The sequence below is a fragment of the Cynocephalus volans genome, chromosome 7 (genome assembly GCF_027409185.1).
Source record: "Cynocephalus volans isolate mCynVol1 chromosome 7, mCynVol1.pri, whole genome shotgun sequence".
Taxonomy (NCBI): Eukaryota; Metazoa; Chordata; class Mammalia; order Dermoptera; family Cynocephalidae; genus Cynocephalus; species Cynocephalus volans.
The window spans coordinates 127,014,215-127,040,144 of record NC_084466.1 but is presented as its reverse complement, the minus strand read 5'-3'; the positions used below and the strand labels follow the sequence as shown (position 1 = coordinate 127,040,144).

General features: G+C 39.6%; 1 protein-coding gene across 22 annotated transcripts in view; it reads left to right on the top strand.

The window, feature by feature from the left end:
* The window catches only part of SORBS1 (sorbin and SH3 domain containing 1), a 230,309-nt gene that overhangs the window by 82,559 nt on the left and 121,820 nt on the right, over positions 1-25,930 (top strand). For all 22 annotated transcript variants that reach the window (XM_063102731.1, XM_063102755.1, XM_063102750.1 and 19 more), the window contains exon 3: positions 23,677-23,732. In XM_063102731.1, the coding sequence (XP_062958801.1) occupies positions 23,723-23,732 (10 nt within the window). In that variant the 5' untranslated portion in view covers positions 23,677-23,722. The remainder of the gene's footprint in view (positions 1-23,676; positions 23,733-25,930) is intronic.

Below are 25,930 nucleotides of genomic sequence, written 5' to 3'. Positions count from 1 at the left end.
ATGGCTTTGAGGGTATCAAAGATACCCTCTGTAGAATGTTGTGAAGGTCTAGAACACCTTTTCTGCTACACACCTGGTAACTTTTCTGGAAACAGTGTTCTGTGGAACACATTTTGGGAAATGCTGGGCTTGCTGATCTACAAGTGACCTGAGGATGCTTTGAGCCTTGAGATTTTATGACCTTGTAAATCAGTGAGAAATTCAGAAACTCCAAATACAGGTTAAGTCAGACATGGTGCCAGAATTTATAATTTGGGTAAATCAGACTCACAGAACAAGTTGGACATTGAGACGATATGAAACGTTGAAGAGTAAAGAGTATATTTTTAAAAGAAGCGAGTTTTTCTTAGGTAGAAAATGATACATTAGGGGCAAGGTAGGAAAGGTGAAGGAAGGGAAATGTCATTTTACTGAGTATTTTGGCAGGAAACATGGTACATTCAAATCAGGTAATTTCAGGGGATTTTAATAAAGGAACTATTTATAAATGCTGTGGGCAGGGCTTGGGAAAGCAACACTGGTGACGCAGTACTTGATTCCTTGGTATACCCAGGGCTTTACATGTCTCACATTCACCATCATAATAACCCTAGAGGTAAATGTTGTGATTTGTCACTTCATAGAAGAGGAATGTGAAGCCCAAAGAGGCAAATTACCCTGAGAGAGTAGCTAGGAAACGAAGGAGTTAGGGTCTGCTCTGTCAGACCTGTAGCCCTGTGCTTCCCCGACACATTTCTTTAGGGTGAGCACCCTTTCTTCCTTCAGTCTTCCTTTAATGCTAGGAGCTCATGTTCTGAGGTTGATATGTTGCACTGAGCAATCAGTTGACAGTGGAAAAATAGCACCTTCTTCAGATATATAAATTAACAATAAAAATATGCAAATGACCTATGTGGGGAAGGGTTAAAGATTGTAAACATGTACTTTCCATGCCTAGGTGGGTTGGGGCTGAGGAAATCTGTTGTCCATCCTTTTCTGGCATCTGTCCACCCTAGAAAATGTTTGGTGGGGGAGATAGTCACCCGAAGGACAAGAACGAGGCAGCTTAGCTTGTAGGGGTTGGGAAGAGGGAAAGGGGAAATTTTTCAGACATGCAGCACGGCTTGGGAAGACTTGGCAGTGGGAGTGGAATGAAAGTGTGCTCTATTCATGGGTGCCTTAGCCAAATGGAAAGAGGGTGGTGGGTGGGCATGCAGTTGGGAGAAGTCATGAGGGTGCCTCTGACACCAGATTTTATATCTGGGCCATGCTGGTCTTGTGAAGTCTCTTTAGCCTAACACTTTTGTGAGAAGATGGTAAAGGCTTAGTTTTCTAAGAACTGATTTTACTTCCTTCAGGTAGTTTCAGAGTACAGATACTCCCCAACTTACAACGGGGTTACATCCTGGTAAACCCATCATAGGTTGAAAATATAGTAAGTTGAAAATGCATTTAATACTAACTTCTACTGAACATCATAGCTTAACCTAGGCTACCTTAAACGTGCTCAAAACATTAGCCTACAGTTGGGCAAAATTATCTAACACAAAGACTGTTTTATAATAAAGTGTTGAATATCTCAAGTAATTTATTAAATACTGTACTGACAGTGAACAAGAGAATGGTGTTTGGGCACTCGAAGTATGGTTTCTACTGAATGTGTATTTCTTTCCTACCATTGTAAAGTTGAAAAATCATAAGAACCTTCGTAAGTTGGGGACCATCTGTATATGAATGCTTAATTTCTCTTAAGCCCTAAGAAAATTTAAAAGTGATATTTCTGTGGGGGTTTCTTTCCCCCAAATCAATTTGAATTTGGGTTGGCTTTTAGTGCTTAATTAGAATACTTCTTAGGATTAAGTACTTTATTCCTCAAAGCAAAAAGACCTCTCAGATACTATGCACAAGACCTGTCTTTGAAAACGTCTGGTAAAAATAACAAATTGCTTGGAAAACTGTTATTCTCAGATGGACCCCCACCTCTGGGTTAGCAGGGAGTCACTGGAGTAAACCTTTATTTCCTGTTGCTTCCACACGGCGGGTCCTTCACAGAAATATTTCACATGTTTCCTTAGGCAGCAGGGAACCTCAAAGGGCAAACAGAGGGCTGAGGCCCCAGATAGGAACAGAGATGCTGTCTTTGCCCAGTGGTGCCTCAGGGAGCATGGAGAGCCAGCGTGGGCCTCAGCTTTGAAGCTGGGCCAGCTCTCTGCCCCAAACTGCTGAAAACCCCAACTTGTCCTCAGGCACAAGCAGTGCCCAAACTTGCCACACCTCCGACTCTTTCTACAAGAGAGATGTTTTAAAATAGTCTTAAATGTCAGACTTTTCTTTCCCCCACAACATGCCTCAGACATCTCATAAATTATTCTGCAGTAAAACTTTAACGGGCATGCTTAGAAAATGAAGAATTCTAGTCGGTGGATTTTTTGGTAGCTTATATGACTGTTAACCCCAAACCCCCCATTTCCCCTCCCCCCATAACTCATTATACAATAGATGACTTTCCTGAAACTGTGTTTAAGGTTGTCTTTGACCGAGGTCTTAAGTTCCCTCTGACGTAATGCTGTATGTTAGTTTGAACAGTGTGATACTCCAATATTTGACTGTTTTTACTTTAGAAAGTCATTTGGAGATAGTTCATTCTGATAATAATAATAGAAGTGTAGGAGTTCAGTGTTTTGACCTCAGAATACACCTAGAAAGTGTGTGTATGATTATATATACACACACACACACATATATATATCTTTAGAGAAATGTGTGATATCCATCTATCTTGCCATTTGCTTCTTCCTCATGAATATGGGTAATTAAAGATTCTGGTGGTAGAATTTGCATTGTTGCTCAAGTTGTGTCTGCTGTCACGTTGGCTCCACATTGGGGTTCTTATGAATATGTGTCATCTATAGCTACAGACACAATCAGTTCTGTTTCACGTGCACATGCTTCTGTAGATAAGCCAGCAAGCCTTCCTTTTGTGGTTCTTCAGACTATTGTGGCTTATATTTATTTTTACTTATAATGCTTCCTGCCTTGATTTATTCAGTTACTAGTTTCTGAAAAATTGGAATTTGGAGAGAATTTTTAATTAGTACAAAGAGATAGAAAACTTGATCCTGGGCTGTCCTAATATGTGGTACAACACAGAATCATGGTCATTCATGCCCAAAATGATGCTCTCTAGGTGCCTTTTAGCCCATAGAAAGATAAACCTTATTAAGGATGCTAGCATGTTTCATTTTATGATATTTCTCATTCTTTAAAAATTAGACTTCCTAAATAATCAGTATACTCATATGTCATTATCCAGAACATTCAATTAATTCTCTATACATGGCAAGTGTTTGTATCTAGAGAAATTTCCAAATGAGGACATATTTCTTAGTATCATCTGCCTTTTTATGTAAAAATCAACAAAGTATTTATTTTTATTTTTATTTTATTTTATTTTTTTTGTCGTTTTTTCGTGACCGGCACTCAGCCAGTGAGTGCACTGGTCATTCTTATATAGGATCCGAACCCGCGGCGGGAGCGTCGCCGCGCTCCCAGCGCAGCACTCTACCGAGTGCGCCACGGGCTCGGCCCTCAACAAAGTATTTATTGCTCCTTTAGTACATCCGAAGTACCATGTTAAAACTTGGAAAGAATATTTGCAGTGAATAAAGAATTTCACTCCTCCTTAAGTATGGCATAAACATGACATTCTCCTTACTGTTTGGTCTATAGAAGGTAAAGCCAGTTAGTGGTGTCTTGACTCGGGGCAGCATCCTTTGGGGGAAACAGGGCTGGATTGGGAGTTAGAAGCCCTGTTTCATTACTGTCCAGGTTCTTCTTTCCCACTTGGACTGCTTTCTCGTCTACACAGTGAAGATGTCAAACTAGATAATTTCTAAGGTCCTTCACAACAAAATAAACCCAACAATGATTTTTATTGAATACTTTTCACTTTGTAAGGTGCTGAGACCAGTTCCAAGTAAGTGTAAGGGAGTCCCTTACTCCTGGAATTCTCAAAGGCCCCTCATAGCTAGATAAACCAAGAAAACATTTATTGACCATCCTGCAAGAGGAGAGCACTGCAATAGACAGAGAGGGTGCCAGAGTGCACAGAGTACTCGGTCCCACCTTCAGAGAGTTATGCCTGGTTTGGGGAAGAACAGATGATACAGGAGCAATCACGTTAATGGGGCAAAGAGTGGGCTAGACAGCAAGTGCCCCGAATAACAGCTGTCGCTTATCAAGCACTTGCACCATGCCTGGCTCTGTGCCAGTTGCTTCTAAGTGTATTACCTATATTATCCCAACCAAGCTTGTAGCAGCCACATGAGGTGAATGCTGTGTTTACCCTATTTTATAGATGAAGAAACTGAGGTAATTTGCCCAAGTCACACAGCTAGTGAGTGGACATTTGAATTTGAGTCTATATCTTTAATCACCGTGCCTCTGAGGGAGGATGAAAGCATCGATAGAGAGAAGCAACAGTCCTCACTTATTAAAAGAAAGCACGGAATTGCCAACAGTTAGTGATGGAAGGACAAGGGGACATTTGTGACCATGGGCTACCTACACTACATGGACCCATTTCCTCAGGGATCTCTCACCTTGATTACCTGTCACTGCCTTGCTGGGCCCTGGAGAATACTGCCTCTCTATTAAGACTCTGGCCTAAGCTTGACTGAAAGAACTCTGCCAGTCCCCCTCCAGCACTTGTGCCAGTGCTAAAAAGAGCCGTGTGTTTACTGGAACTTGGGATATTTTTGCCATCCGAGTTGACAAGAGCCAAGTCAAGGGAGTAAACAACTGGACTTGAACAGCCATTTGATATTAGAAGGTGACCCCAACAGTATAACTATGAGAAAGTTTTTAAACTGTTTTTCCAAATTTTCCAAAATTTGGTTTTGCTCTAAACTGATGTTTCCCTTTTAATGCCTCTATTTGCAGAGCCAAAAAATTTCATTTTTGGAATTTGTGCTGTGAAGGGTTCAGCGTGAATAATGTGAAGAGTCCTTAACTAGCTATCAGTTCATTTCTTGGATGGGAGGGATCACTTGTATCTGCTCATGGGCCTCAGTACAAGCTTCTGTTCACTGTCACACTCAGCAGCCAGCAGTGGACACTGGCCAGGCATCATGTGGCTTTAAAGGAAAAAATCATGATCTTGCTTTTAAGCACCCTCTGTGCCTTAGATTGCAAGGGGTGCAGTGATGCTGTTCATCTCTGTAGCCTAGTACTGAGCCCAGTATATGGCACCAAGCAGACAGTCCATAAGTGCTTGGTAAATTTGTTGAATGATTTGTTGAGCACATTCTCTTAATCACCATAAAAACAAATGCAATGGAAAAATATTTTTAAAATGAGCTGGGAGTGGTTGGAAGGTAAATTCAGGGCGAGGCACAGCTTTGCAGTATGAGGTAGTCCTGAAGAAGAGCCTTGGGATTAAGGGTCAGTTAGATTGGGTTTTACATCACAGTTCTACCACTTATTGGTGGTGTGACCCCAGAGAAGACACTTGAGTCGTTGGCTTCTTTCTAAATTGGTGGTAACAGTACCTACATTGTAAGGTTATTAGGATTAGATGAGATACTGTATGTAATGTGCTTAGCATGGGGGATGGGCGGCTGTTCTTAATGATGATAACAACCCCCCCCCCCCACAACAGTAAATATCAGATTTGGCTACCCTTCGAAAGAAATGATAAGCAAAAGTTGAGTATATTATCACCCTCCCCCATCAAAAGAAAAAAAGGTTGCATTTTGCAAAGTGGTACAGTACTGAATACTTTGCAGTAACCTAGATCAGAGACATGTTCACCAGGGTATGAAGTGGTATCTGTGGAAATTTGGTCCTGCAGATTTCTGAAGTCTGGAAAACTTTTTTTTTTATATAGAAAACATACAGAATTAGAACCATATTTCAAACCTTTTATAGCAAGGGAAAAATACTTATGAGGTAATACTGTACATACACTATGATCATAACCAGATAATATAAAGAAAGAGTACAAGGAAATTCAGGGAAATAATGAGATTGCGTTAGGGTGGTGACATTATGAATCTTTTAGATTTTCAAATGTCTAGTTGTTTTGCTTATATTTCTTTTGTAGTTTAAAAATGCTTTAAAAAAGGAAACCTATTAAAGTTTTAAAAAGCTACACTTGAGATGAAAAAGGGATTCTTCTTAAAAAGTTTGATGCTTGAACAACCACTTTTGAAGTTTTTGGTTTTAATTGTCTTTCCAGTTGCTTTCTATAAGAAACTCTATTCTTGCTGAATAATTAATAAGACTATATTTATTGAAAACATGTTGAGAAGTTGGGAGTTTACGAATTTGATGCAAAATGAAAACTTTTCCCTTAAAATAATATGATAGGATAAAGTATTAATGGACGATTAGAAATCAAAACCTGTCTGGTTAAAAAGTAAACATTTGCTCTTTAGATGGCATCAACAGATACACCCATGGGTGTCAAACATACCATTTTTTTTTAGGTTATAGTCATTTTATGGGTTATGATATGAATTAGTCCTGAATTTAGGGTATATTTGAGTTCTTTGCTTTCCCAAACGTCCAGCTTAGAAATATTTAAATTAATAGGTGAGTATGCTTCTAGTAAATTCTCACTTGGAAAAACCCTGTGGCAGACTGTGCAGGTGGGGCAGCAGTTAGGATTGGCAGGCCCTGCAAGTGGGATTACATTCGCACATTGTTTTATTCACTGAACATTTTGCAGGAAAAAAAGGAAGAACTGTCTCCTCGCTTAAATGAAATTCTGACATAATCAGTACAATTATAAATTATACAAGATTTAAAGTGATGGAACAAATTCATGAATATTTCCAGCTTTGTGTGACAGGTTGGGGTTCAGTGTGGGCATTTAATACTTGGTGCTACAGTAACTTGGGCATATTCCCCCAAGCGTAGCCTTAAACGCTATCTGCCAGAAATGCAGATTTCAGGGCTCCCTTGGAACTTCTGAATCAACATGATCTGGGAGCAGAACCTGTAATCTGCATTTTAAACAGGTGCCTCCCTGTGTGATCAATGTACAGCAGTTTTTTGAGACCCTCTGGTACAGCAGGAACATTTTACAAACATTAAGTTGTTATCTGAATTGAAAATATTTTAAATCTAGAGAATTCAAATATATAACGAAAATTTGAGAGCAAACCTGACTTATTTTGGGTCCATGTTTTTACTTATATATGAATGAGATTTAAGATTTTAAAGTAATGTGAATAGTGTCTTCAATTTGTACAGTAAAATCAATTTTTGAAGTACAAGTTAAATTTAGTTGAAGGGCACATGTGAGAATAATTAAAGTTTTCCTACTGTTTTTCTGAATTCTCCAATTCATCAGCGTTAACTAGGATCAGGATTGCAAGTAGTAATTTAAAATACTTTCTAAATATCCATGAGAAGAAAACTTGCATTTGAGAAAATCATTGTTGCTTGTGAATTTTTTAAATGAGTAAATGTGGAGGAAATTACTAAATTTGGAGGAAAAGGGATAAAGAGAGAGAGACCCAGTGTTATATCAAGGATTATAACCAACATTTAATTCAATAAATATATTTATTTTGGGGTAAGAGTGAAGATAATATCCAGTTCTCTGCAAAAAGACAATGACGGTTTTATTAGGAACTTCCAAACGCATACTTACATAGAGAGCAGAATTTTTGGCTTTTAAAGTAATGAAATAAAAGCCAAAGAGAGGCCAGTTTGGGTCTGGCCATACTCTGTATAAAGATATTAAAGGTATATTTATCTTTAAGGAGCAAAAAGTTGGGACATGAGAGAAATAATCATTTTTATTATCTTAAAATTTATTTGACTTTAAAAATGATCTCACATAACATATCTATGTTTAAATATAATTTCTTAGTGCTGTCACTTGTATAGATTTCAGTGATAGAAGAAATGAATGAAATAAGATTTAAATAAAACTTTTTAACTTCTGTCTAGTGAATACTTACTTATATATTTATATCTGTATAATTTTAATGATTCTTGAATTGATCATTTTCTGTCTTCCCTGTTGAAATATTGGTTGGGCTGGGAAACATTGGTCTACTTTTCATTCACTCTGTTTTCCTTGTCTTTGGGGACTCTGCCCTTCTGCCTTATCTTCCTCCGTCTGCTGTCCCTTCCTGGTGGCAGTGGGGCAGAGGGGACTGGACTGTGGCCCCAGCGCATCTTACAGAGAAACCAGCCTTTATTTCCAGCCAGGAGCAGAAGTACTTGGCTAGGCAGCATTTTTGTTTTTCACTCCTGGGAAGCCTCAACCCTGTAAAGGAGTCTTTAAATTGGAAGAGCAGTACTCTAAGGATGATTTCTTTGTCTTCCTAATAGTTGCCTGAAATCTCCCTTCCAGCACTGTGATCTACGAGCTCCTATGACCCAGGCACTCAATTTATTTTCTTTGTTAGGAATTTCCAGAGCCATGGCTGGGGTCACCCTTTGTCTTCCCAGCAGCTGGCTTCACTCTGAATTTAATGAGTTTGCTGAGCTGAGTGACCGAGGAAGGGTTTCCCCCATTGGAAGGACTCTGCCGCTTGTCCCTATTAAATGAGTAAATGCCTGCTGCTGGGGGACTCCAAGAAAGGGCCTTTCCAGTCAGTTCTCATGTCAGCATCCAGGGCACATTCCTGAGCCTGCTGCCTGCTCCTCCCTCCCTTCTCTTTGCACTTTTGGTGCAAACCAGCAGTAAACTAGGGATATATTTTAAATCACACACACACACACACACACACACACACATATAACTTTTGGAGTCACTGAGATTTTCTGTCCCTCTCCACTGGTCAGACAATTTAACAGAGCCTGTTGGCAAACTTGTGTAATCATCCTGGATTTCATGCTATCAAAGGTCCCACTGCACCTGATTCTCCATATTTAAGTTTGCTAGTTAGTTTTTAAAGCTGTGATATTAGCAGATGGAGATTTGAAATGCTTCATTACCATTTTGAGAGTTTTAAGTATTTTTCATTTCTGTTTTTAGTAAGAGCTTTAAGCACATTTTTTTTCCCTTATGATCCCGGTGTATTTACTTAGACTTTACATTTTTACAGAAGGAAAAACTTATTTATTTTTGTATTTCTATTATTAAACAGATAGAGAGAATGTCTACAATTATATGCTTCTTAAACTGGATTTCATCCAGAAGTGTAATATATTCACCAAACTCTATGAATGCCAAAGCTCCCTTTAAGCAGATTGGGAACCAACCCAAGAGTTCTAAAGTTACATTTTTTTGAAGGAGTTTTGTTGCATACTTAAAAAGGGGGGGGGGTGATGGGGGGCGGATAAGGATTCTTGTATGGGACCTTTATCCTTACCCCCATCTCCATAGTCTTAAAATTCCCTCTAACTTTTTGATGGTTTGATTTCCAGATATGCAAGATGTACTGTAAATTTAAATAGCGAGATCCACTTTCAATGCCGCACATGTATTGAACTTTTATTGAATGAATTAATGAGTTCAAAAGCACCAAAGGGTATTTGATTGTGGACTTGCCTTAAACTAATGATTTATTTTTTTAATAAAGGAGAAAGTCATTTATTCCAAACTTAGTACTTATAAGATTTTAGATTTTAGTTTTAGAGACATTTGGACTTACGTAAATATTATGAAACCTTAGATTTTAATTCTCCACTGCTGCCTTTTTTTTTTTTTTTAAAAGGAAATGCCACAGTGAAATTTTAAAAGCAATTTAGAAATATTTTAGGGCCCTTATGACTTAACAAACGTCATACTGTCAGACACAGATGCCTGTCTTTGGGGAGCTTAACATCTAGAAAGCAGAGCAGGACCACAGATATAATAACTGTAACATATGTTGCTGACTTGGTTTCCCCCCTTGTCCTGCTGGAAGGGTTGGCAGGGTGGGGGTACTTTCTGTTTCAGGGAGGATGTGTGCCTGGAAGGTTGCATCTTCTCATCTCAGTCAGAAGTGCTTGATTAGCACTTTAAGGCTCATGACATTTGGAAATGATGGTCCTTTCCAACCCTGAAATTCTGTGCTGTTCTAAGTCATTTGGCTACATGAAACATTGTTTAAAGACAGACCATATTGCATTTAAAAAAAAAAAAAAATTGAGATTAAACTCAATTACTGGCCTGTTTTGGAGACAGCCAAGGGCACTGCTGTCTGGTAACCTGCAAAGTTCTGTACAAACGTGGGGTGCGGGGTGGGGTCACTACAAGGTTTGTGTTGAGTTTTCTCTGCCTAAGACAAAAAGCCTTCATTCCTGGAAATGAGTGCCCTTGCCTCCTTCATGCAGGATCCTGTAAATTGTTGTTATAGTAAAACAGTGACTAACAAGAGCCTTTTATTAACTGGGATTTCCACCTACCTCTGACTCCTCACTCATCATTTTTGGAACCAGAACAGGATAAATGGAGAAATAGACCAATTATGTCAATGTGCAACTGTTTATTGAATTCTTCCTGTGTGCCAGGCACTGTGCCTCATGGGTAAATGGTTGGCTCAATTAATCCTCACAATAGGGAAATGAGTGCTATTTTCATCACTGTTTTGCATGTGGGGAAACAGGCTTACTTTGGAAGGGTCACTGACTCTTTGCTAATAGAGTTGAGTGTGAAGAATTTAATTACTCTTAGTCAAGATCTCAGTCTTCCACTCCACCACCGCCATTGGCATCCTACACTAACTGAAATCAATACATAGTTGTTTTCTTCCAGTATCTTGTATTCTATTTATGTAAGTTGTGAATTGTGAAGTCAAGGTCATTTTATGTTGAGAACCATTCTCTTTAACATTTATTAGTTTGGAAATGATCTCTTAAATATTCCTAACTCTGTCACCTTTTATTCCATTTTAGTGGTTGATATTGTAGTGCCTCTATTTTGTTAGTAAGGCTCTTTGAGTTCTAAAGGATTTTTTGACACCTTTTATTTTCTGATAATTTTATCTTGTCAACCACCAAGTCAATTGGGCAGGAAAAAAGCTTTGCTGTGGGCAAAAGTGGCAGAATGAGATTTAGGGAGTGCGCTCAGAAAATCAGATTTTCTCTGAGCAGCAGTTTTTGCTGTGTATAATTGAGAGAAGACAAATGTAGAAATTGTCACCTGTGGTTGCTGTAATTAAGGCCTCCCTCTATGGAGCTTTTTGCAGCCAAATGAGAAATACGCATTTGGTGGGAGCTTCTCTCCTGTTCAAAGAGGGTATATATGGTAGAGGGATTTTTTTTCTTTTTGGTCTGATTAAAAGTACTGGGCATCATTGTGTGCTCCTGTGGCCAGGCCTCAGCTCACAAGAAGTCAGCCCACATGCCCTCCCTGCCCCAGGGTCCCCACCTCTGTAGTTCGTTCTGTGTGCCTCAGCCAGATTAATCTTGAATTAGGTAACTTTTCTGCAGAACTTACGCTGGGTTCCATGGTCTGCTGGTACGCCATTGCCTGGCATTCAAGGTCATTTTGGAGTCTGTCTACACCATCTATCCAACATTGTTTCCATTCACTCTTCAATATAAACCCTTTTCCTCAACTGAACTGGTCTTGGGTCTATTCTGTGTACATTCTGTGCTGTGAACTAAACATTACCTATGTGGAAACTACTTTGAAAACTAGTTTAGGCACTTTGTGAGGAGAAGAGCTTGTTAATAATAGCAAAAGACATGGAAGACAATAAGGTTTATAGGTAAATCAAGTGATAGCTAGCCAGTAACATGTACAAGAATTAACTCTAGGGAGAAAGAGTAGACTAGTTAGTTTACTTCTTATGGGAAGTTAAGTTATAGAGGCAGTTGTGCTGTTCAGGAGAGATAGGCCATGTCACCTCATGAGGGAGTGGAAGCAGGTGATGTAAGCTCTTGAAAGAAGAGCTGACGAGACTATTCTTTTAGTAAGCTTGAAAAGACTAGCCTGCCTGGAGTTGAAAAAGAACATTTGCTGCTACTCAGAGAAACTAGCTGAGGAGAATGTGGTTTTGAGCCTCATCCTTGGTTGCTATTGGTGGTGTTGATCCTGCTGAAAGAAGCTAAAATTTATTGAATGCTTTCTAACACTGTAATAGGCACTAGATGTGCTTGACCTCATTTGGTCCTCCCCATAACGCTGTGAGACGGATGGCTCTTATTATTCTCATTGTACAGGTGAGGAAACCGAGGCTTAGCAAGATTAACTGACTAACTGCAGATCATGCATCTAGTAAGTGGCAGAGCAACTACTCAAATCCGAGTTACATTTATTCTAGAGTCCCTCTCTCTCTTTTTTTAAAAGATGTATGTGGATGGGCAGCTGTTGGTGGGTGTCGTTGCTTCCTAAAGTGTGCTAGAAAATGCTATGTGTGATTTTATTCAGTTTTAACTTCCCCTAATGAACACTTTCTGTAAGGAAGTTGGTATAAGAGCTACAGGGCAATTTTCAGCATCCAGAAAAGGGCGCTTTTATTGACATATATGTGCGTGGGTAAGTCTTGAAGCTTGGCAGTCTCTTAGCTGTAATATTCCTGCAGCAGAGGGTAATCCATAGACACTCTTCCATGCTGTTTGTAGTGATTCATTGTGGTTTCAAGGTTATTAGTCTTCTCTCCCCAACTAGAATATAAGGTCTCTGAGGGCAAGCACCTCTCTTATCTTGGTTGATAAGTTTATTTTATTACCACAACTGGATAAAAAAAAGCCCCATAAGATGATCCATCTGACTTTTTTAGGTCTGTATATTCTCCGAACAACCTTTGTACAGGAGCATCTTGTGGCAGGGACTGTGTTGTGCCTCCTTGGGTAAGGCTACATGGCAGAGTAGAAGGAGCCTAGCTTGGGAGCCAGAGCCAGGATCCATATTCCAGTTTTCCTTCTTGCTTCTGCAAGACCCTTCAACACGTTTTCTAACTTTTATGAAGCTCGGTCTCTCCACTTGCAAAATGAGTGTAGAAACCTTCCTGTGTGTGCTGAGGATTAGAAATGACATGTAAAGTGGCTGACTCAGTCACCATTTAGGAAATGAAGAGGTGGTTCATCTCTCTGCATAGTGTGAGCAGAGGGCCTTGCACAGAATGCATGTACAATGTGTCTTGGTAATAATGGTTTGGTTCCTTGAGACCTGACCCTTATGAGAGAGCAACTTTGAGGTCTTTTAAAACATGATGCCTTTATCAAGAATGTCTTTCATTGCCTGGCTTTGCATAGGAAGGTAGAGCTGGAGACCAATTTTTTTGGTTCTTGGATCCTACTTCAGTTTGTAAAACCTAACGTTTGGTACAGGTAAGTATTGGTATTATCAACCTCATGATCAGATATACAGTGATTATATTCATCAGCCTGTTAAAACAATAAAGGATAAAAAGGACGGGACTGGCACCTTCTTTGTTAGAATGCTTTTCCTTTTATAACATACCAGTGTACAATGTTTCATATATATTTTTAAATTTAATCTTAAGAACAATTTCTTAGGTATTATTAATTCACTTTTATAGGTGACTGAACCAAGGCTGACATTAAGGGACTTCCCAATTTGCACAGCCCTGCCAAAGTTTGAATTCAAATCCAGTTCTTCTAACCCTGGCTTTTTGTTGTTGTTCTCCTGCAGCCACTAGGCACTATAGCAACTGAAGTCAGAAGTGTGTATAGATAACAACTGAGCCAGGGTCCTCCTGTGCCTGCATATAGACACATTGACACATTGTGTGCACATGTGTACGTGTGTGTGTGTACATATATATATAAACACACATATATATTAATATATAAGTATATAATTGACACCAGACTATTTCCAGTTGTCTGGTCTGAGAGACAACATAGATTTTTAAAAAATATTTTAATGGGATATTTGCTGTGAGCTTGCTACTATATTGAATGTTTTAGTGGTTTTTAGCTTAGTTAGGAGAAAACCCATTTCAGAAGTTTGTACTACATTCTCAAATGCATGGATGCAGCTTTTATACATGATATATTCAAAAGTTGCCTAAGATGAGTTCAAAAGAAATAGAATAAAGTACCTAATGTAACATAAACCACTGCCTGAGGAATGGGAGCCGAGCTGTCCCATTCACTACAGTTGGACACTAATGATCTGATGTAGTCCTTGGCCTCCATGGCCCAAGTTCAGGGATTATTGACTCTGGGTCTGCATGTATGTGTTCCACCTCAGTTATTAAACAAGTTCCACTGAAAAGAGAGGTTTTCTCAGAAAAGGTAATGTTCCCAGTGTTTCATGTTGACTTTCTGGTAGGTTAGTATACTTTCAGTAAGATTTCAAACTTCTTAAGGAAAACAGGTAATTCCTGAACAAGCCAGTATTATGGATTGAGGTATTTAAGTTATATATTTGCAAAAGACCCAAAGTCTTTTTACTGAATGGAGGCTCTGTTCGCTCATTCCTGAGCATGGTATGGGCCTGTACTGCAGATGTCTGTATAATATATGATGTGGTAAATATATAGCCTTAGGGATTTTGTGGTTTAAAAGAAAAGTTGAGAGGGAACTATGGATTGTCTGTGAGAGCAGACACCTCTCCTTACCTATCAAACCCACCCTTCTTTTCCATTTTCAGGCTCTGACAGATCTCTTCAGCTTTTTTAGATCTTTTTTTTTTTCCTCAATCACATACAGTACTTCTTAGTCTCGTTTACCTGTATTGTGGCCTGTGGTCTAACCTTGTCTCTCCTGAGCATTCAAAGTGTTTGCTGATGCTCCCTCAACAGGTAGACATTATTTAGCTACCACTTCAGAAGAAAGGTAGCATCTATATCCTAGACTTGCCTTTATTATTTTGAGGTTATGTGTTTACAGTTCAAATGGAGCTAAGATGTTTGGCTTTTATCTAATGAATTTGGGACTCTGCCCTATTTTGAATTATCTAGATTATCTAAGTGGAGTGTTCCAAATGTACCGGATGCCACAATTAAACAGCTTTGTTTTGGTTTTGTAGACACAACCGTATTTGGGAAACACAAATGGACCGTTTTTACATTTAAGACTTATCTTGGTTAACAATGCGTGTTTAAGGAACTGTGTGTGCCCAGAGTTATACATATAAAGAGTTTGAGAAGGAACTCAGGGATCTGGAATGCCATGAAGTTGGGTTAGGAGCAGGGAATTGGCAGTGAGCAGGCCTAGGAAGCAACGGGGAGACTGTGTGTTGTCACCTGGCAGTCCCTGCTAACTATTTTAAGATGAAATGTTTTGGTGCAATTGCTTCTTTAGGAAATCTGGCTGAACATTTGAATTATTTTATTGCCCCCCCTTGTCCTCACAAGGAACTGCATGGGAGTAGTTTGGCTTCATTAGACAAAAGCAATCACTGGCGATTCACATGTTGGAGTTCTACACTTGTGGTATATGCTCTCAGTCCTGTAGAAGATTGCATCATGTGGAGCTTCCTGTTCTAAAAGATGTGATTGTTAGTGGCATTTTTTTTTAGCTTGACTCCTAGAATTTTTTCTTGGGAGTTCTAAAGATTGTACAATTGCACATCTGTTGCAAGGTATAAGCTAAACAAACAATTAATTTTCATTAAAAAGAAATCTATTCTAACCACATTATAATGTTTGAAAATAGAAAAGCAAAAGTTACCTATGATTGTACACTATTGCAATCACTATTAAAACTTGGGCATATTTCCTTTCTAATATATGTATGTGTTTTGCTTTTTATATAATTATACTCACAAATGTCACACAGACCTATAACTCTGCTTTATTTACCTTAACTTATGACAAGTCTTCCCTTGTTGTGTGGTCTACATAACTGTTATTATAACTGTTCAGTGGTTCACCCAGTGGATACGAGGTCAGGTTCTTGGTCACCCGTTACTGAATGCTGGAGTGTTTCTAGGTTTTCACTATTATTATTAATGCTGTGGCAAACATCTCTGTAGGTATAGCTTTATTGTCACTCAGGTTTCTTTCTTTGAACTGGATTCCCCTAAAGCACAAAGGGTATGAGGTGCATAGCTCTTGATGTGTGTTGCTGAAAACAGTGGAAACAATTTACAGTGTCATTGGCTGTGTAGGCAAAAGCCAATGTTTTTGCATTTGCCCATATTGAATATTTGTTTCTTTAAATTTGTGGACTGATGTAAGAAGTGGAAAATGGTTAGTCATTATTTTAATCTTTTTAAATGTAATCGTGTTAAGTGAAAAGTTTCTCCTAGATTTGTTTATTATTTGCATTTTCTGTTCTGGAAATTATTTCTTCATGCCCTTTTAACATTGTTTTCTTGGCAATTAGTATGGGTAGTACGCTGTGAAATAAAGGCTTTAACCCTTTGTACTATGTTTGCTGCAAATAAGCCATACATTTTAATACATAGACAATGTTATATAGGATTACAAATTAGCTCCTAAATTCTGTTGTTTGAAGCTCAAGTAATATTGCATTTCTGAGACTTGAGCCTATTTTGGGGGCCGCATTTTGCTTATTGGCAGTTTTCTTGGCAGAAATCAACTTTATTTAAGGGCTCTACATAAGTATAAGAGGTAAAAATGATTGCAGATTTATTGGTGGTTAATGTTCCAGTTCTGAATATGACACCTGTCTGGCATTGGCCTGGGATGAGAGTGTGATGATTTTAGTGTGAGCTTGGGCATGGGAATTCTGTGATCATAAAATAGGTCTTACTAAAATGAGTTCCTCATCTCTGTGACTTTTAATAGGGGTTAAAACCAAAACTAGACTAAAATAAAAACCTTTAGTTTTTGTTGGGCCGGTTCATTTGGCTACTGGGATTGGCCTTAAAGTTTGAGAAGGTGAGGGAAAGGACATTAGTGGGATTGCAGCAGCAAGATTAAAGGCTTGGAAATGGGAATCTTGTCAGGATTCAGTAGGAATGACAAGCATGGTACATATGGAGTACATGAGGGAGATGGGAGATGAGACTAGAAAAGTGATTGGGACTTGATCTCACAGGGCTTTATGGAATGTTAAGGAATTTGGACTTGAATTTTTAGATCAGTGTTTCCAAAAGTGTGATATTTGAGGTGATTTTAGAAAGTATGTCATTGAACATTTGAAAATTTTACTATTTATTCATTCCTTGATTTTCACTCTTGTGCAGAATGTATTTCTTTTCTTTCTGCACTCCCATTGCACTTAAGCCAGATTGCTAGCAGAAGGGTTTCCCATTGTATTATGTTTAAGTGGGACACATCTATCTCCCTACAGCTCTGCCTGATGGCCTCAAAGACAGCAGTCTTGTTTGATCATATTGGCTCCTGTGGGCCAAACACTGTCCTGGATGTGTAGTAGGTGCTAAAGGAATGCTGTTTGAATTTCATCCTTTGGCTTGTGTTTTAGATACAATATTTTTTCCTGGGGGCTTCGCTGCCTTTTTTTCCTTTTGCCCTATACTGCCCAGCAACCTCTCTTAGCTTATAAGGGCCTTGTAGATTTCTTTCCTCATTGAAATTTGAAGCAGGAACTTCCTCCACCCACCTCTTGCTCAAGTCAGAACAAGGCAGTACATGGGACATAGGGTGATGCTGAGACTTATTAGGCTGTTGTAGTGGTCCTGGATGAAGTGATGGAATAGAATGGTGAGTGTGTGATGGAAAAGAAGGGGTGGCTGGGCTACCTGAGTCATGAAGGCGGAAGAATTGACGTGAGTAGGCAATTTATCAGTGTGGGAGTGGAGGGGGGATGGCAAGAGAAAGAGGAGAAAGCAGTGTACTCTGACTGTGAGGGACAGAGCTTCACTCCCCCAGTATCAATTGGGTGCCGTACTAGATGTCAGGATGCGGAGATGAGCAAGACCCTGCCCTGCCAGCTGGGTGCTCACTGTCTGGTAGGCTTCGTGTCTGAGGCAGCAGACGCAGGGAAGGCAAGCTGGGAGAGATGGGCAGTGGACTCAGCCAGGCCTTATACCTGATCATCAGGACTTTGAACTATTTGGCGAGTAATAGGCACTAGCAAAAAGATTCTGAAGGGCATAGTGACACAGTCTGTGCATTGACTGGAGGGCTGATTCTCATCTGGAATTCAGTATCCATTCCAAGAGGCTGAAGCCTGAAGATGCCTAGAGGAAGGAGAATAGAGATAAGAGAGAGGTGTGTAGAAGTTAGTAACCTTTTTTTTTTCCTTGTTGCTGCAGAAATCATTTAACTAAAGAAAGATCAGGAAGTATAAATAAATGAAATCGATAAAAGTATAGTTGCCCTAGCTAAAGTGGAAGATGGGGAGTGGGTGGGCCGGGGCCTGCACAGTGGCCTGAAGGGGCTCATGGAAACTTCTTTTAACACAGTTGGGAAACCATGAAAAAGGGCTAGATAACCTGCATGGATTTTTCTGATTCTAGTATTCCACATGTAAACCCTCAAGGAAGTAAGCTTGTAGTTGGAAGGAATAAGGACCAGCTCATGGCCCTCTGGCTCCTAAACTCCTAGAAGGACTACAGAGACCCTGGTCTAGAAGGAGGATCCTTCTGGCCCAGAGTGAATCAGTTCACAATGATACTTGGAAATCAGTACCAGAAGGTGTTTGTGAGGAAGAGGAAGGAGTTAACTATCTTAAATGCAGTGGAAAGATTGGTAAGGCTCTGACCAGCACAGAAACTGTTGGACTTGGCTATGTGTGTGCACTGGAAACCTTTCTGAAGGCCATTTCAGATAATTGGTTAGAATGGAAACCAAGTTGGAGGGACTCCAGGAGGAAATGGGTGGATGTGGGGGATGGCCTTTCTGATGTGTTTTCCTATTGCTCCCTCTCTAGAAACATTGGCCTTTTCACAGAAACCTGGTGCTTGTGTTCTGAGCCCCAGCTGTGTCATGGAATTCCAGATTGAAGTTAATGTCAGGGTCAAGTTTATCCTAGTTTTTCCCCTTGAAAGGAAGTGTCAGCGACTCAGTGTTTATTCTTTCCGGCTTCCTGAAGAGCCTTCTGCACCCTCTTCAGAGAGTGCATTTGAAGAGAAATTACATTAATAGAGATTGGGAAAAGGAGCTGCTGAAAAATTGGAGAAACGTAGCTCTGCTGGTGGATCAGCAAAGTACAAAGAAATAAGGCCAAGCATTTATTCTGGGGCTTTGTGAGCTGTCTCTGTTCTTTTCAGGCCATTGGAAGTAGCTGCAAATATGTCAAGTCCCAGATTAGATTTCAAAGCTAGAGTATAATCGGTGTTTTGTCTGAGTGGGGAGCTAGCTTCCTTTTAAAGTAGGTACAGTGGAGTTAAGGAGGGTCTTCATTACCTTGAAGATAAGACTCCAGAGTTAGGTTCACATGGCTAAATAGAGACAAGGGCACAGTCGTGACTGACCACCCACTGACTGCATGCTCAGTGCTGAGGATGACATAGTCCTTCCCTTCCAGAAATTTACAATCTAATGTTGGGGACAGAGAGGACCTATGGAAGCAAAACACCATAGTGCATAGAATCTGGAACATGTTGTGTGCGAGGTTTAACCAATAGCTCATTATCTTCCAAGAACCTTTGCTGGTCCTTGAATTCATCGTTACAAATTCAATTTCTCCCTAGTTTTGTACCTCCTCAAACTATCCATATAAGGACCTTCTTTGCTTTCCCAGTAAACAACCCGTGTTGAGTTATTTCAGCTGAGTTATCCTATTTCAGCTGGAAGCATGTGTATAACTTCTGCTTTTTAGTAATTATTCACTCTTTGTCATCAAAACTTAATCTTAGAATTATAAGGTCGTGGAATTAGGGAAGGACCATGCAGAACCACTAATTACCTGGATGTATTCTTAACAACTCTGGCTACGTCACATCTTGTTTTTCCGGTGGAATGTCTGTGTTGATGCTGTGGTACTTTGACTAAGTTTGGTAGGTACCGACAGCTCAAGGCATGGAATGGTGGCTTGATCCTCGCTGGCCCACTCAAGCTGTGTGACACTGTATAGGTTCCTGCAACCCACTAGGGGAATAACTGCCGTCTTGCAGTTGTCTGGTTTTGCCACTAGATGACATTGTTTATCGTTTTGACTTTGTGCCTGGCTCCTTTGGAAGGGACTTGCAGGAGACATTCAAAAGCTGTGCCATCATGTTCTCAATGAAATTAAGCTCTTTACAGCTTAGTTTTTAAATAAATATTAAGTGTCGGAGGTTTTTATGTAAAATAAACTCTCAAGTTCTACGTGTGATTGTAATAGCCTGTATTGTCTCTAAATAAACAGCAGGGAATGGATTATGACTTTCAAAGCATTTAGAGTTCTTCTGGTCAGGGTCAGTTTGTGCATCTTTCTAGACACATCCTTGCTGCCTGGACTTGGGGCTGTTCAGGTTGTAGGAGAAAACCATTGCTGAGCCACTTGTGATTCAACTCTGGCCAGCCTCACTTCAGGAGAGAGGAACGAAGATTCTCTTCAGATGGAACCTTCGGATTGCACCTTCCCATCTCGTGCTGGTCACAGTTCTTGGGTTGTAAATAACCAAGAACCCAAGTTCTTGGGTTGCAAATAACCTCTGGTGAACTCAAACAAGAAGGGATTTATTGGCAAGATCTTGGGCAGTTCAGAGTTCATGGAAAGCTAGAGAACTGCACTCAGGACTGGGGCAGGAATTCAAAGAGGCTGAGTTGGCTGGAATCAGATACAGAATCAGGCCCTGGAATAGTCTGAATAGGTTCTTGCTGCTGTTGCCACCACGAGTAAAGACTGGACACTAGGCACTGTCGTTGGCACAGCTGCCACTGCTGCAGTTTTTATTGTATTTTAAACTGCCCCTGCTTCTTTGTGTCACCTGCTGCAGATTCAATCACCAAATGAGAGCATGCAACAGAACTTACTACCCCAAAAGCCTTTGTGTGCAGAGCTGTATTGTCATTGTCACCTACTATTGTTATACTTGTTCTTAAAATATTAAAATACTTTCACATCACCCTCACTATCCAGCCACTAAACAGTTAACACCAGCCACAGGGAGGGCCTTCCAGAGAGTGCTACATCTGGCATCTACTCCAGTTTGGTGGACAGTAGCAAAATAATGGTTAAGTATTTTGAATATTATCCCTGACAATGTCTAATTTCTTTTTTTTCTGTAAGTACGAGGAGGGCTGACACTTAATTTTTATTCTGAGAAATAGAAAATCTGCAAAGGGCTCCCTACATATGACAGTGATAACTCATGAGTTGAGGATTTTTTTTGTTTGGTTCATAAAACATGTCCATTTATTTCTTCCCCAGCCTAAGAATGCTGTGTGTTTTGTACTTATTTTTTAAATGAATATGAATTAAACTAAACTGTAGAGGGAATTGGCAAATCAATTATGGAGTGTTGTTACAATGAAATATTATACAGCCGTTAAAATCATGGATATGCAGACTGTAAAAACCCAGAAAGATGTTCATGAAATATTTAACTAAAAAATTGGAATACAAAGCAATCCAGATGTTTACAACTATGTAAATACTATTTATGCATATACAGATTAGAAAGGACTGTAAAGGAATAAAAAGTTTCTGTTACAATAATAGTCGAATCAAAAAGATTTTTTCAATTGTGCTTTAAAAATTGAGCAAATAAAATCTTACCATAATAAAACTGATCAAGAAAGTTATTTATAAAATAAAAACACTTGGATGATATCATAACTGCCCTTTTGGTCTTGGGAGGCAAACCGAGGTATCATAAAAATAGGATTGGAAAACATAAGGGCATACCAAACACAGCAGGTTGTATGTTCCTTGACTGAAAACAAATGTTTCCACAGCTTAGAGAACAATCTGAGGGGGCTATTGAAGATTACAGATAGTCTCAGGTGTATTTGACAGTGACGGAGGCAAAGTTAGTGCTGATTTGGGATGCAGAGAAAGATATAGAATTATTTCCTTTTTGCCCTAGCATTCTACTCTGTTAATTCCAAAAACAGTAAGCAAAGCAACCACCCTGAAGGAAACCAGTGCTGACTTCAGCTTGTTTAAAAAAAAAAAAGGAAACTAAGTATGTCTCATCATGTAGACCCTCATGTCGTATCTTGATGTTCCTATTACAGAATTCATGAACCAGGGATTTCTTCTATGTCATTGCTTCTCACACTTCATTTTTTAATTGTTTTGGTGGCTGGCCAGTATTGTGTGGGAGTCCAAACCTTTGACCTTGGTGTTCCAAGGCAGCACTCTGATTAACTGAGCTAACCGGCCAGCCCACTTCTCATACTTTAAAGTGCAAGGAGAGCACCTGGGATCTTGTTAAAATGCAGATTCTGATTCAGTAGGTAGAGAGTGGAATCTGAGATTCTGCATTTTTCATAAACACCAGCTAATGTCAGTGCTGCTGGTCTGCAGACCATACTTCAAATATCATGGTTCTATGTATTCTGAGGACTTGCTTTTCGGATTGTGTGACCTTCAGATGTGTTCAGTAAGACCTTGCTATTTATTCAAAGTGTGTATAATACCTGTACTTTGAAAAGTATTAAATAGTCAAAACATTGTCGAGAGAAATTAAAGAAGATCTGGATAAAGTGAGAGATAGCCCATACTTGTGAATTGGAAGACTCAATGTTGTTAAAATGTTGGTTTCTCCCAGATTGACTTATAGGTTCAACATGATCCCAATCAGAACTCCAACAGACTTTTTTTCTTTTTTGGTAAAAATTGATTAGGTGATTTTAAACTTTACATGAAAATGCAAAGGACCTAAAATAGCTAAAGTGATTTTGAAAAATGAATTTGGAATACTCACACTAGTTATTTGATAAAGACAGTTCAATAGAACAGAATAGAGTTCAAAAACAGACCCACACATATATAGCCAGCTATTTTTCAAAGTGTTATCTAAAGGAGAGAAACTAGGCACAAAAGATAAATGGTATTATATTTTATAATACCATTTATATAAAATTCTAGAAGAGGTAAAACCATAGTGACAGAAAGCAGATCAGTTGTTATCAGGGACTTGGGAAGGTATTTGACTATAGAGGGCATAACTTTTTGGGGGCACGAGGGAAATTTTGGGGTGATGGAAATGCTGTGGATCATGATGGTGGTGGTGGTTATAGGACATATATATTTATCAAAACTCATTGAGTTGTATAATTAAAATGGATACATTTTGTTGTGTGCAAATTATAACTCAATAAAAGATCTTCTAGATATGTATTAGGGTCAGTACAATTTAAGCTTTCTTTGATTTGAGGCCCTACTGAATTGGGGGGCTATCCATGTGAACATCAGTGATTAGTAGGAGCCCGGGCCTGAAAGTCAGACTATCTGGGTTCCAGTATTAACTCCTCCATACCAGGAGGCAAGCTGGTTCACCTTTCTGCCTTGGTTTTCACGTCTGTATGGACTAACATGATATTATTTCTTACATCATAGCGTTATTGTGATGATGAAATGAATTAATGTATTTAAAGCATTTAGAACATGTTCTTGTGCATAGTAAGCTATATGTGAGCTTCCACTATTATTATTAACCTCTGATAGTTTGTGTTGTGATTTTACTTAATCTCAAATGTGTTTTTTCCTCCTTCCTTTATACTCTTCTTGAACCATATGTACTCATGTAACTTAAGGTTTTTAATAGAATATTAGAGCTGGAAGAGATCTTGGATAACATCTAAACCAATTATGGGCAACAAAACTGAGGTCAAAGAGGTTGAGTGATGTGCCCAAGGTCGCTACAGTATGTGGCTGACCACGAACCAGAAGCCTGGCCAAGCAATTCCTGGTTCGGCTGTTATATCAAGGGTTACAGTGTTTGCATTTTTAATACTAACCATAGGGATTTGTCTTGAACCTGCTGTTTATTAATTCCGTTGTGTGGTATTTGTTTTTCTGCAGAGAAATTCAGAGCCCGGTTGCAGAAGACTTGTCCTGCTATACCACCATGAGCTCTGGTAAGTCATTCTAAGCTCAGATTTTTTTGTGTGTGTGTGTGAAATCTACAAAACTGGGCAGTTTACTCAGATTTCCCACATGCTTCAAAGCCTCTAGTGACATTTTATTTTTTATTTTTTGAACCTAGGTGAGTGCCAAAGCTTTGTCATAAATTATCATCATCACCATCATCACCGTCATTGTTGATATATCAAGAACTATGCCATACAATGTACATGTACTGTGTCCTAATCTTTACAATGGTCCCCTTGCCCTTTATTGTGATATAATTTGCATACAATAAACTGCAGTTATTTTGAGTATACAATTTGATAAGTGTTACATATGTATACACCTCAGCGACATTTCTTAATCCAAGTGACTCCAGCAGAAGTGGACAGATCAACCATAATTGCCCCTGGGTGTGAATTAATCTAACACTTCCTTCATCTGGGCTGGGAGGGCAGTTTGCTCACCTTCATGCTTTGCTTTTGGTAGTAAAAATCAAGACCTAAACAAACAAGCAGTTTTGTGTATTGTCCATTCTGAACTGTGATAGAAAACATGGGCTAGGGAAAACCAAGAAGGACACAGATTGCTGCTCGTCATGCAGCCAAGAGATGTCAGCTTTCCAGCCCAGAACTGGAGGCGGAGAAGTTTCCATCTGGAGATTAAGGCCCACCTTGGCTTCTGAGCGTGCCCTAGAGCCTCCTGGGACCGCAGGTGGGGCTGTGTGGGGGTGAGAAATCTCATCAGGGGTCTCCCAATCCTGCATCATTTCAAGAGTATTATCAGAGACCTCTGGATTACAAACAAGCCTTCCTCATTTATTTACATCCAGTGCTCTTTTAGCCAAGTCCTAAGCAGGATAGTGTATGGTTAGGACCTAGGAGGGCTCCAGAGTGGAACAGCTCAGGGCTCATATCCTGGCCCCCTCATGTACTGACTGTGTGGCCTTGGGCCCATGGTCAACCCTTCTCTGCACTCTCCTCTGAAAATGTACCTAATAAAAGCACCAACTCATTGAGATTTTGTAAGGATTAGGTGAGGCAGTGCTTTTAAAGTACTGAGCACTTTGTCCAGGGTGTGGCAAGTACTCTATCCATGGGTTCTTACTGTTAACAGCCCAGAGTTTCTCCTGGCAAAGAGAAGGACTTGGCTAATGCCTGATTCCTTGAGTGCTTTTGCTGTGTGTGAAGAGGCTGTCCACTTTCTTTTCCCCTCCAAGTGGACTAGTGGACTGGGTTCTCCTGGCAGCAGCTCCTCCTTTATAACTCAGTTTTTGTTGTCTCTTTGGCTTTTTGCTTTTGTTGTCATTTAAAACAGTCCAGGGTGGATTCGTTCTTTTTCTTTCTTTCTTTTCTCTTTCTCTCTCTGTCTCTTTCTCTCTCTCGCTCTCTTTTTCTCTTGCTCTTTTTTCTCTCTCTCTCTGTCTCTTTCTCACTCTTTTTTTCTCGCTCTCTTTTTCTCTCTCTCTTTCTGTCTTTCTTGCTCTCTCTGTCTCTGTCTCTTTCTTGCTCTCTCTGTCTCTGTCTCTTTCTCTGTCTCTCTCTCTCTCTCTTTCTTTCTCCTTTCATTTTGCTCAACAGCAAAACTTCCAATGTCAGAATTAACCCCAACTGGCATTGCTACTCCTGACAATAAGTGCAGGAGGAGGAGGAAGGGAGGGGCCTGGAAGGAAGGTGAGGGAAATACCTGGGGAACTATTCCCCAGGGTGTCTCTCTCAGGTGAGGTGCTGGAAGGGTACATTGGCTAAGAAGAGTCCAAAAATTCGGGACCCTTTGACCTGATAATCTCAGTATTCGGAGTTTCTATCTTAATTTGAAGGAAACAAAAACATTACCCACATGTAGGTGGGAAGTGAGTAAGTACATTATGTGTATTTACTTGATGGAATGTTATGCCACTATTAAAAATGATCATGAGGAAGATGATAGCTACATGGAAACTATTTGTTTCCATCTTTGGTGGAAGGAGCAGCATGAAAATGATGTGTTTTTATTCCAAGTTTGGACTAGGCTGCCAGTCACTGAGGGAAGTACTTTACCTTGCATGATTTTGTTTCATTCTGTCAAATCCCCAAAGGTGGGCGGGTTTACCACCCCTTTATATAGATGGAGAAACAGAGGCTCTGAGGGGTTAATAATTTGGGATCACCCAGCTAGTATGTAGTGTTGCCAAGTCAAACTCAGCAGTTAGACCCAACACATTGTGCTG